Here is a 12,514-nt window from a genome sequence, read left to right on the forward strand (position 1 = left end):
AGATATCGTGGTTTTTTCAGAGGATGATGGCATGAATCTACAAGAATAATTTACAATCAGTAATATTTGCCGCCATTTACGTCAAGTCGTTAAACTGTTTAAATAGAGGGGGGTTAAGTGGGCTAATATCGATTTCTTATCGATATACGTGACGCTATTGGTTGTTGAGGCACCAAAATTGAGGCACAAACAATCAAAGCATTCGCCGTAGCAGGAAAACAAGTCAAGTATTTAAAACAAGCCAGTCAAGTTGAAAATTGATTCATTGATCGGATAAAATTATGTGGGCAGGGCTGAGAGATCTATCTAGCATTAATATTTTACTGGATTTCAAAAATCGTCAGTATATTTTTGGTATATTTTGAAAATAAGACTGTATTTCGGTATATTTCTGAGGGTCAGACAGTATATTTGATCGATAAGTCCAGATATCGTGTGTAGTCTGTGTAAATCCACAGGAGACGCACGGACCTCTGTCGGTGGCAGTGTGTTCGTTCGTGTGTGCGTGTGTGTGTGTGTGTTTGAGTGTGAGTGCTTTTCGTTATAATTTTTAAATAATTATTTTAATTGTGCTTCAATGTGGCAGACAAATGATCAAAATAGTTGAAAGCGAAACGGGGAAAAGTGACCATTGATGGGTTAATAGTGTGAGTTTCGCGAATTGATTGTCGCCATCGATGTCGCTGTCGATGTGTGGTAGTAAAAACCAACCAGCAAAAATCTGCATCCACTGAAGAGAGGAAGCAAGACCGCTGGTTGGTAGAGCATGTTGTCTTGGAGCATTGAAAAATTTCAGCTGAAAATTATAGACCAAAGTCAAATTCAAGTTGTACCTGCGCTCCAACAGAGCAGCAGTCGAAGCAGAAGCAGTAGTCTAACCAGCAGCACACAAGAGAAGAGAAAAAATATCAACGTGAGCTAATCAGCATAGCGATTTCTACAAAACAGTCTTTCTCCTAAAATGTTGAAAAACAAAAAAAAAATCTTCAATAAATATATTTCGAGGGCTGAACCTAAATTTATGTAGTGAACGATTAAAACACGTCGCATGTTTGCCCCCTACACCACCCCTCTCCATGCCCCTCGCGGAGTAGCTCCCCTCACGCTTTACAAGCTAACTGTGGCATTTGTCCACCAAAACGCTGTCAGCGCCAACGTCTGCGCTCGCCTCGCCTCGGTCGCGGTCTCTGCCTCGGTTGGCGTTGTTGATTTGTTGTTGGTTTTTCTCTCCATTGTGACGGTGGATAAAGAGCAGGAGGGCTGAGTGAAAATGAGTGGCTTCATAGGACTATTATTTCATTTTCAGTGCCACTTGCAGTCATTTTTTCGGCTCGCGTCAAAGCGATAGAAATACAACAAAATAAAATAAAAAATCTTGGTAAGCTCTTGAGGCGATGGCAAAATAGATAAATTCGACAGCTCTGCTCGCGTCGCGTCGCGCTGCTCAGCTCGGTTCGGGTTCGGTTCACCTCGGTGCAAAAGCAGAGGCAGCAGCAATCTTATCGCTAAAGAAGCCAGCCCACACTAGTACCCTCGAGTACCATATTGATGTTGATGTCGATGCAATGTTAATACTATGGTGATGATGGCTTCTCTTCGCTGCGTAGCCAGTGCGTTTGGGGGGAGGGGAGGCTCTGCAAAGGAGCGCTCTCCGTGGCGTTGCTGCTGCCGAAGGCTGCGTGGTGAAAATTAATATTGATTCCGATTCCATATTTTGCAACAGCAGCAGCAGAAGTAGCCGCAGCAGCGGTGGCACCACTGAATTTAAAAGTGGAGAAAAAGAATCCACGACAAATTACTCAAAGAAGAAGAAGAAACGTACAAGTCAAGAAAAAATCTTCAATAGGGAGCATAGAAAGAGGAACGTGTTCCGCATTTAAAGAAAGGGACAGAAGAGCAGTCTGCTCCACAAAACGCCCCTTGAAGATGACGGACGTTGTGGAGTTGCTTAATAGCATGTCCAGCACGTTCAACAGCGACTGCGCCACCACTACCGCGGAGGGGGGCACGCTGCTCAACCTGGATCTGGCCGAAGACAAGACGCTCAAGTGGCGCAATCTGGCCAACAATCAGTTTGCCTGCAAGGACAAGGATAAGAAGCAGAGCCGGGCCTGCGACGAAGTGGGGTCGGAGGAGCAAGCCACGCACAAAAGTGGCCCTCAGGAGGAGCTGCTGGCCAAGCAGAAGAAAGGTGCGGAGGAGGACAAGAAGCCGAGCAAAGCGACGGCCACGTCGGCAGCGGAACTGGTTCCGACAGAGGACATTGAGGACAACGTCAAGGAACTGCTTGCGGATGTGGTGGACGCCGCGGCCGTGAAGCTAGAGGAAGAAGAAGCTGCTACGGCGGTTGAGGTAGAGGCGAAAGCTGCAACAGCGGCAACACCTGAAGGCCTGCCGAATGCAAATGAAGCGTCAGTAGAGGAGGATGCGCCAGCTAAAGAAGAAGAAATAAAAGTATCAGAGACAGCAGAAGTAGGGACGGCCGAGATAGAAGCAGAGACAGAAGCAGCAGACAAACAGGAAGAAGAGAAGAGACCCGCCGCAGCTCCCGCCGAAGCTCCCGCCGAAGCTCCCGCCGAAGCTCCCGCCGAAGCTGCTTCGGCAGCCGAGGGTGACGACGACGAGCGCAATGCCGAAGTGAAATGCATTGGTAATGAAGCAGGCGGGGAGGAGGCGGCAACTGCAGAGCAGGAGCCGCCCGCCAATGGCAGCGATGACAACGCCGCAGCCACAACAGAAGCGGCAACAAGCAGCGGGGTAGCCGACATCAGCCCATTTACGGTAAAAGTGGAAAGGGAGCCAGGGAACATGGCTGCGGATGGTATCAAGACTGAGACCGTGAGGGAGAATGATCAACCTCTGCCAGAGCGGAGGGCAGGAGCGGCACCAAAGCAGAAGGAGCTGGAAGAAACAGCACTTACAGCCGCAGCCACAGCATCATCTCCGACTCCACTTGTTGTCAATTCTGCCAGCCTTAGCGTTGACGTTGACTGCTGCGCTGACGCAACAGAATCGAATTTGATGAATGCTGCTACTGCTGGCAGCAACAGAAGCAGCGACCAGGCAGAAGCAACAGTAGAAATACCAGCAGCCGCAGCGAGTGCTGATAAAAATGTACGTATGTGTCATGTATAAATGTGTGTGTGTCCGTGTGTGCCTCAAACCCGAGCCTCAGCCTGTGTGCTCCGCACCATTTATTTGATTCACTTTCCGTTTTATTTCATCGATGGGCCATCGTGGAGGGTAGCCATCAGGTGCAGGAGCAAGTGGACAGGCCCCGTGCTAAGGGAAGGGGCTCCCCTGTTTCCACAAATCTGAGGAGGGGGTGCAACTGTGCATGTGTCTTTGCGCGTACTGTCTGTGTATCGGAATGGATTGCTGCGTTATCTGAGGAGCTCCAACAAATGTCCGATGCAAGAAAAAATAAAAGCTTTCACGAATCGCCCATGCGAGCTTAAAGCTCTTTGATCGCAGCATAGTGAAGTGAAGTGTACATACATATGTTGATTACAAGATCCACAGTACGACGCACAAATAACAGCTAAGATATTCATATGCATGTACCGACCTTAAGAAACTGCTGTCTGAGATTTCCCTAGGGGATATCGATGTCCTCTATTAATTCGTACATTTTTCTGGCATACCAGATAAACCAAAATCTAAAATGTATTACAATGTTATTACAATTCGGTAAATGTACATATTGGAAGTACAATACATACATACATCTGTATGTATTGGCCCACTCCTCTTTGCCCCTATCTTTCTGTTCGCCTGGAGCAGTTACCGGGGCAACCATGAAAGCTAAGGGCTACAATTACCTCCTAAACTACTAGAATCCCAGACTCCGTTCAGGACAATTAAGTGCGTGCTCGAATAAATTAAGTGCTAGAGGCTCCAGGATTAAATCAGTCCTTACATCCCTTTTACAGGAAGAAGCGTCGCCTGGCTGTACGCGGCGCTCGCGTCGTACTCCTCGACCCTCAGACAGTCACATCCCCATCTGCATCCCCAGCAACAGGAGCAGCACACCCACTCCCAGTCCTGCAAGCGCTAACGAGCCACAGGCTGCTGCTGAGATTGCACCACCCACTGATACAGAGACGGAGCCAGAAGCTGCGCAGGATGTCCAGGAAAGCCCAACTCTGGAGGAGAGCAGTGAGGTGGGCAATGCGAAGAAGGAGTCAGAGAAGCCGCAACCGGAGGATGCCTCCAGCGGCGTGACCACTGCCAGATCCCCGCCAGCACCCAAGCGGGGACGAGGTCGCGCAAAGAAGATCAAACTCGATGCAGAGTCGGATGCGGCCCCATCTAGCGAGACGCCCCCACTCATCGATGAGCCCGTCATCGAGCGGAAGCCGGGCCGCAAGCGGAGGCTGCCAGAGGAGCAGCAGGATCAATCGCAGGGCGAGCTGGTGGTGGTGAAGACGGAGCATGAGGAGGCATTGGAAACGGCTGCCCCAAACGCTGATCTCAAGCGGATGCGACGCAGCGTTCGCCTGGGTAACCGGCATCCCGCGGACGGTCCCGTCTGGGAAGAGGTGAAGACAGAGGCTCTGCCTTTGATGGCCGACCTACTAATGCCTGAGCTGGTCGGAATTTCGGGCGCCGCTGCCGTGCTGGACGAGAAGACGCCACCCAAAAAGCGCGGACGAAAGGCCAAGATACCGCCAGTGCCCAAGACGGAGGCGCACACTTCGTCATCCGTATCGGGCAGCGGCAACTCCAGCATGTCGCTTCCCGTGATAAATGGAAACAAGCGCACCCTGGCCTCAACCCATGGGGGAGGCATGGGGATGGCTCCTGCTGAGGTTCAGCTGCCAAAGCGCTCCAAGCGGCGGATCAAGCCCACGCCGAAGATTCTGGAAAATGACGAGCTGCGCTGTGAGTTCGAGACGAAGCACATCGAGCGCATGACCCATTGGGAGACAGCGGCTGAGGGTGACGCACACTTCGAAACGCCGCTGCCTTGCGGAAGCAGTGGAGGCGGCGGTGGATCCAATTCCTCCACGTCGCGTCAGAAGAGCGACAAGTCGGATAATAGCGGAGTCGATGGGGGCCAGCATCCGGCCGGGACGAGTGCCATCAAAAAGCGCCTGTTCTCAAAGTCGCTGCGCGACATTGAGAACTCGGGAGCAGCCCTGCTGGCCAAAAGCCGCATGAAGCCCTGCCCGGACGTCGATCAGTTCCTCTGCGACATCAAGGCCGCCAGGTTGACCGCGAACCGCTCTCCGGAGGAACGCAAGCTAAACAAGAAACAGCAGCGCAAGCTGGCAAAGCAGAAGGAAAAGCACCTAAAACACCTCGGCCTAAAGCGCAACAACAGCGAGGAGGCCTCCGACAACGACAGCTCTAACACCGACAACGAGTTTGTGCCCACCACCCGCGTACAGGTGGGCAAACCTAGTGTCACCTTGCGTCTCCGTAATGCCGCCGCCAAGGAGCAACTGCCCACAACCTCAGCAGCAGCTGCAGCGGGGGCAGGGGCAAGGGCTCCTTCATTGAAATCGCATCCTCCCCAGACCACAGCGAAACTGACACGACGCTTGGCCGTTCGTGGAGGGGCTGGAACAGGACAGGCACAGGCAGTGGGAAGATCCGCAGCCCTGGACACTGAACAGCTCCACTCACTGAACAGGTCCATTTTGGCGGATGTCCCCGCATCTTTAGACGATGCTAGTGCCGACGCCGATGCCATTCCCACCACCTCCAAGCTGGCACTGGCCAAGTGCCTCTGCCTGTGCCAGAAGAGCTCTCAGTACTACGCCCGCAACGCACCGGACTCCACCTACTGCTGCGCCATCGACAACGTTGACGAGCAGAAGATTGGATGCTGCAACGAGCTCCCTGCCGAGGTGCACAACCTGCTCCGTCCCAGTCAGCGGGTGGGCTACATGATTCTCTGTGACGAGCACAAGAAGCGCCTTCATGCCCACAATTGCTGCGCTGGCTGCGGCATCTTTTGCACGCAGGTGAGAGGCAAAACAATGCAAAGCATTGCAAACACATCCGCCATTAACGCATATGAATTTATTTCAGGGAAAGTTTGTACTGTGTAAGCAGCAGCATTTCTTTCATCCTGACTGCGCCCAGCGCTTCATCCTCAACAGTCCCTACGATGACCAGCAGCAGCCGGGCGGATCAAGGTCAGGAACAGGCAGTAAATTCAGCAGCCCCATGCTGGTACTTAAGTGCCCGCACTGTGGCTTGGACACACCCGAGCGCACCTCCACGGTGACCATGAAGTGTCAGACCCTACCCGTCTTTTTGGCCACCCAAAAATACAAGATGTGAGTGGATTGGTCAGAGTGGAGAGTCAGGGTTCATCTTTCTTACTTCCTTCTTGCAGCAAACCGGCTAAGCTGACCACCTCTTCGCATCTGGCCCAGTTTGCAGGAACCGGCCAGGCCAACGCCAGCGCCAAGCCAAAGGGAAGGACCTCTTCCACAGCATCAGCCTCCACTTCCGGAACGAAGGCGAACGGAACATCGCGCAGCGTCAAGGGGGCTGCCGTGGGGTGCCGAATCCAAACCATCAACACCATCAATTTCGAGCAGCTGATCCCCGACTCGGTGATGAATGTGGTGCTGCGGGGACACGTGATGTCGGCCAGCGGGCGTGTAACCACGGAGTTCACCTCCCGCGATATGTACTATGCGGTGCAGAACGACGATCTGGAGCGGGTTGCCGAGATTCTAGGTGAGTCTCTAGTGCTCTAGTGAAGATCTCCCATGCTACTCCATCTGCTACTCCTCGGACAGCTGCGGACTTCAATGTGCTGACACCGATCCGGGAGTACTTGAATGGTACCTGCCTGCATCTGGTGGCCCACTCGGGTACCCTACAGATGGCCTACCTGCTGCTCTGCAAGGGGGCCAGCTCCCAGGACTTTGTCAACATCGTGGACAGCGAGTTGCGGACGGCGCTGATGTGCGCGGTGATGAACGATAAGTGCGACATGCTTAATCTGTTCCTGCAATGCGGTGCAGATGTGGCCATCAAGGTAATGCTTCTTTCTTTGCCTTATTAAGGAGCTCGAAATTGAATCTCTTGGGTCCCTCCCCTCAGGGTCCCGATGGCAAGACGAGTTTACATATTGCCGCGAAGTTGGGTAGCGTGGAGGCCACGCAGCTGATCGTGGAGAGCTACAAGGCCTCGCGGAACATTACCAACTTCCTGAGCTTCATCGATGCGCAGGACGAGGGCGGCTGGACGGCCATGGTATGGGCCGCTGAGCTCGGACACACGGACATTGTTAGGTGAGTGCGACCGTCCAGAGGCTAGTTTAAATAGAAAGAAGTCGCGTAATACTGCAAAAAATTCCCCACAGCTTGCTGCTGAACCAGGGGGCGGATCCCAACCTCTGCGACAACGACAACAACACGGTACTGCACTGGTCCACGTTGCATAACAATGGCTTAGACACGATCACGGTGCTGCTGCAGGCAGGGGCCGACTGTAATGTTCAGAATGTGGAGGGCGATACACCGCTGTAAGTCTCTTTCCCCCCTTACCTGTCCACCCTTCATTAGCAGCAGCAGGAAGAGAATAACCAATCAAAACAAATCCATAGCCACATCGCCTGCCGTCATTCGGTGACCCGAATGTGCATCGCTCTCATCGCCAATGGAGCGGATTTGATGGTGAAGAACAAGGCCGAGCAGTTGCCCTTTGACTGTATACCCAACGAAGAATCAGAGTGCGGCCGCACCGTCGGCTTCAACATGCAGATGCGCAGCTTTCGGCCCTTGGGTCTGCGCACCCTTGTCGTGTGTGCTGACGCTTCAAACGGGCGAGAAGCGCGCCCCATTCAGGCGGTGCGCAACGAGCTGACGATGTCGGAAAACGAGGATGAGGCGGACACGCTGATGTGGCCAGACTTCCGCTACATTACCAACTGCATCATCCAGCAGAACTCGGTGCAAATTGACCGTCGCGTCTCCCAGATGCGCATCTGCTCCTGCCTAGATAGCTGCAGCAGCGATCAGTGCCAGTGCAATGGAGCCTCCTCACAGAACTGGTACACGGCCGAGAGCCGGCTTACGTCCGACTTCAACTACGAGGATCCGGCGGTGATCTTCGAGTGCAACGATGTTTGCGGATGCAACCAGGTGAGCTCTTTCTCCGATCCCTTATTGGGCTTGTCCTCATTCATTCTCGTTAATTTTTTGCAAGCTCTCGTGCAAGAATCGCGTCGTCCAGAACGGCACCAAAACGCCGCTGCAGATCGTGGAGTGCGAGGACCCAGCCAAAGGCTGGGGCGTACGTGCCCTGGCCAACGTCCCCAAGGGTACTTTCGTGGCATGCTACACGGGAGAGATTCTGACCGCCCCGGAGGCAGATCGCCGCACCGATGACAGCTACTACTTCGACCTAGAGCACGGGCACTGTATCGATGCCAACTACTACGGCAATGTGACTCGCTTCTTCAACCACTCTTGCGATCCCAATGTGCTGGCCGTGCGCGTTTTTTACGAGCACCAGGACTACCGCTTTCCCAAGATCGCCTTTTTCGCCTGCCGCGACATCGATGCCGGCGAAGAGATATGGTGAGTATCGTGTAATTGTGCCTGCCTCTCTCTACATCTCCCTAAGTTCTGCTTTTTTCACAGCTACGACTACGGAGAAAAGTTCTGGCGGACAGAACATCGCTCCGCACTTGGCTGCAAGTGCTTGGCGGACTCGTGCAAATATGCCAACCAATCCCCTAGCATAAATGCATCGCCCACAGAGGCGACGACTGCAGAAGCAGCTGCTGCGGAGTCGGCCGAACCGGATACGGTTTAAACCAAAAATGAGTCCAGCTTCTCCTCGACAAGCACCCACAAAGTCAGACGGACATCATATTGCAGTACAAACGGTCCACCAGCAGCAGCCACAACACGAGATTGCCATATACATATATAAATATAGATTAGTAGTGGGCAGGAGCAATACAATAACATTTTTCTGCTCGAATCAACAGACAAGGGAAACATGTTATTGTATGGGGCGCGACCACTGTTTTACACTGTATGTGTAGCGGCAGCGCAGCAGTATCAGGATAGAGCCGTTCCCGCGCCCATACCGACCGCTGATATAGATGCTATATGTATATATCATTACCAATCACATCATGAATCGAAGTCAGAACACATCCGTTTGTAAGGCAACTTCGCCTGCTAAATGTTTCATGATTTACGCATTTTTTTTTTTTACATGTTCAATGATTGTTAATTATTATGTTTGTTTGAGTTTCTTGCAAGTGTTTTCATTACTTGTATCATGAATATTATTATTGTATGTTTTATATGTTGTATGTTTAAACCAATAAGTGCGGCAAACTGTCACATTTGCAGGCCCCATTCTAAACGCTCCATGTATATATATATTTCTATCTGCGGTGTGTGCGTGGCTGTACTTGTTTAGTTTAGGGACTGGAGTGAAGAGAAGCTCATCTAGTCATAAGGAAGAGGGAGAGCGAGAGAGCTAGCGAGTTAGCCAAACAATACTAAGTTGTGTTTGGGAAACGTTGCGGAAGAAAGGTCTTGGGCCTTAAGCCATCAAAAAGCAGCAGCTACAGTGCGTTTCATAGCTAATCATAGTATAAATACAAGCCCCAAGACGTACAGCTGTGAACCGCATTTTACACACGCTAGATTCACGTGAATGTAACAATAATAATCTGAACAAATTTAAAAAGTTAAAGCGTTAAACCATGAGCAGACCATTTTTTGATAGAGAACATATGAATATTGCATTGCAAAAAAAGTAGAATTATATGTGTACCAGATAAACTGAATGAATCAAAAATGAAACAATATCTATCTACCATATACCATATTATATACAGTCTATATGTATATGGGCAGGGTAAAGTACTGATAGTCGTTAACAAAAAACAAAAAGAGGTAAATTATTGATGATTGTTGTGTATACATATGTACATACATACTTTGTACACGCAACTGTATTTACCATACTCGCACTCACATTAACAGATGAGATCTGGGTTAACTGGTTTCTACCCAACATTCCTAGGCCCCCATTCCGATCCACATATCCACATCAGAATTTAAGATAATTTGTATTTAGAGTTTTCGATTTGCCAAGCCACAAGTGCCTCAAGGAAAAGAGTCCCAATCCCACCCTACCTCACCCCGAACCCAGTACTACCTACATATGTATATATGTATATCCGCGTGATGGCTTCAAGATATAGTACAGATACCAATCGACCAAGATCACAAAAGTGCTATGCATTTTGGGACACACGAAAGAATTGACTGTGGAAATTGTGGGATACTTATGCTGCAAGAATTACTTCATTTTAGTTTGTTCCACCCCTTCCTATCCCACCGCTCGGCATATCCCTGCGTCAGACGATCCACTTGCATGGGCTATATATGTATGTACATACATATACAATACATATAATAGATGATAGATTAGGAAACTGAGTTTGTATGTTTAATATATACATCAATATGTGTATATAAATGCTTCTATGGACAATAGATTCCAATAGTCTAAACAGTAAGTCATGAGTACCCCAGATTATCTATGTTTATTACCCACAGCTCTCCACCCGTAACCGTACAATCGAAGACAGGGATTAAGAGTTTATATTGTATATATTTAATTCCTGCCATCCATGTCCAGGCAAAGTCGTGGGGCACCGCCCATCCCCTCTACCACTCTGTACACAGTCCCACCATTAGGTCGGGATGCAAAGAGGACTTCTAGGGCGTTCCAACTCCGACCGCTTGACTGGGATTTATATACATATTCGTGTACCAATATATAAACAAAGATTTTGATTTATGTACGAGCAATTAACAGCTTCGATGCATCCAGAGATCACACATAGAATTTATATCATAACATACATACTTGAATTGCTATCGAATGCAGGTGCAAGGTGAAAACACTTTGTACGACACTGATGTAGTGGATGTTCTTTCCAAGGAGAGGTATTTTAGGAACAATTTTAAGCACCAAACTTGTAATGCTGATTTGCTAATTCGCCAACATTTAAAAATCACTAGAAGGCAAAAACACATTTTTTTGCAATTAATCACGTTAGTTTTAAGTGTAAGATATTAAATAATTCAAAAAAATAGTTATATGAGCAACAGACATTGCCGAAAGCAAAAATGTCCGATTAATAAAGAATATAAATAATAAATTCATTGTTCAAGCCAATAGATTCCTTCAAGCGAGATCAGTTAAATTTGGCGCGTAGTAGTGTTGTCTGATGTAGAGTAGGGTGGGGAACACAATGTGCTCTCAATTCTATCGATGGTTCCAAAATTAGCCGACCATCGATTCTTTCGGCCAACCATTGATAGTATCGAGGGGGAAAATTGAACATCAGGCAGGCTCCGGTTTTCACTTACTTTTGAAGATTACGTTTTCAGCCAAAACGTTTCGTTTTTAGGCTCTCTGGTTTTCAAAAATATTTGGTTTTACTCAGCGAGCCTGGCTTTTCACATTCACAAAATTTTTCCGATTTACTTTTGACTACACATAAATTGGTGCTCCCGTTTTCACATTCCGCAAGATTTATTCGTTTTCAAAACGAAAACATTTTCGTTGACGAAATGAAAAGTAAACGGCTTTTTATACAACGAAACGAACCTTAATTGCAAAAGGAATAAAATATATGACTTATTGATGCATTAACACAAACTTGACACCTATATCAGGGTAATTTAACTTTTTTTTATGTCTTATTTTCTCAGCGATGCTGGACAAACACAAACGGCTAACCTGGTTGCTTCGTAAATAAATATAACGAGGGGGAACGTTGTGAGTTGCTGCGGACACCGCAACTCTACAGTTATACCCGATACTAAGTCAGTATGGCTCTCCTCCGGCAGACGCCGCTAATATTAAACGAAACGACAAAGAGTGCGTGCGAGAGAGACAGAAAATCAGTCTGAGCGTGACGTCGGGCGCTGCGTAGCCACTGCAAATTGATTTCTTGCTTTTGGCTACAAAAATGATCCGATCTGATCCAGATTCAGCAATAGATAGATATGCTCGTTATCTATGATTCTGCGTTTTTAGTTTTCTCGAATGTGCAATATTGTGGATGCAACAGATTTTCGTCCTTTGTGGGGGCGGAAGGGGGTGGGGCGAAATTTTGAGATATACGTTTTATAGTGAGATCTAACAGGAGTGCGGATACTAAATTTGGTTACTCTAGCCTTAATAGTCTCTGAGATTTGTGAATATCCCCAGATTTGCATCCTTTGCGGGGGCGGAAGGGGGTGTGGCGAAAGTTTGAAACAAACTCGTCTCGGTCCGATATATTAGGAGAGTGGATACCAAATTTGGTTGCTCTAGCTTTTATAGTCTCTGAGATCTAGGCGCTAATGTTTTACTCTAAGCAAAGCCGCCTATGCTACGTGTGTGCTAGAGAGCGACAGGGCGAGAAAGAATGAAATTGTTTTCTTGATTCTGGCTATAATAATAATACGATCCAATTCAGATTCTGCAGTCTAAAAGATATGGTCATTCTCTACGATTC

The 12,514-nt window shown here is 48.9% G+C and overlaps 1 protein-coding gene across 1 annotated transcript; it reads left to right on the top strand.

The window, feature by feature from the left end:
- The first annotated feature begins 1,723 nt into the window (after positions 1–1,723).
- On the top strand, positions 1,724–9,822 carry LOC6600233. The gene is made up of 10 exons (XM_026990819.1): positions 1,724–3,114; positions 3,933–5,972; positions 6,040–6,290; positions 6,350–6,699; positions 6,762–7,003; positions 7,069–7,259; positions 7,331–7,492; positions 7,574–8,111; positions 8,176–8,549; positions 8,613–9,822. Exons 1-10 carry the CDS (start codon positions 1,927–1,929, stop codon positions 8,785–8,787), a joined length of 5,511 nt encoding a protein of 1,836 aa, XP_026846620.1. The 5' UTR covers positions 1,724–1,926; the 3' UTR covers positions 8,788–9,822.
- The last annotated feature ends 2,692 nt before the right edge of the window (positions 9,823–12,514 follow it).

The sequence above is a fragment of the Drosophila persimilis genome, unplaced genomic scaffold (genome assembly GCF_003286085.1).
Source record: "Drosophila persimilis strain 14011-0111.01,24,50 unplaced genomic scaffold, DperRS2 tig00000622-arrow-arrow-pilon, whole genome shotgun sequence".
Taxonomy (NCBI): domain Eukaryota; kingdom Metazoa; phylum Arthropoda; class Insecta; order Diptera; family Drosophilidae; genus Drosophila; species Drosophila persimilis.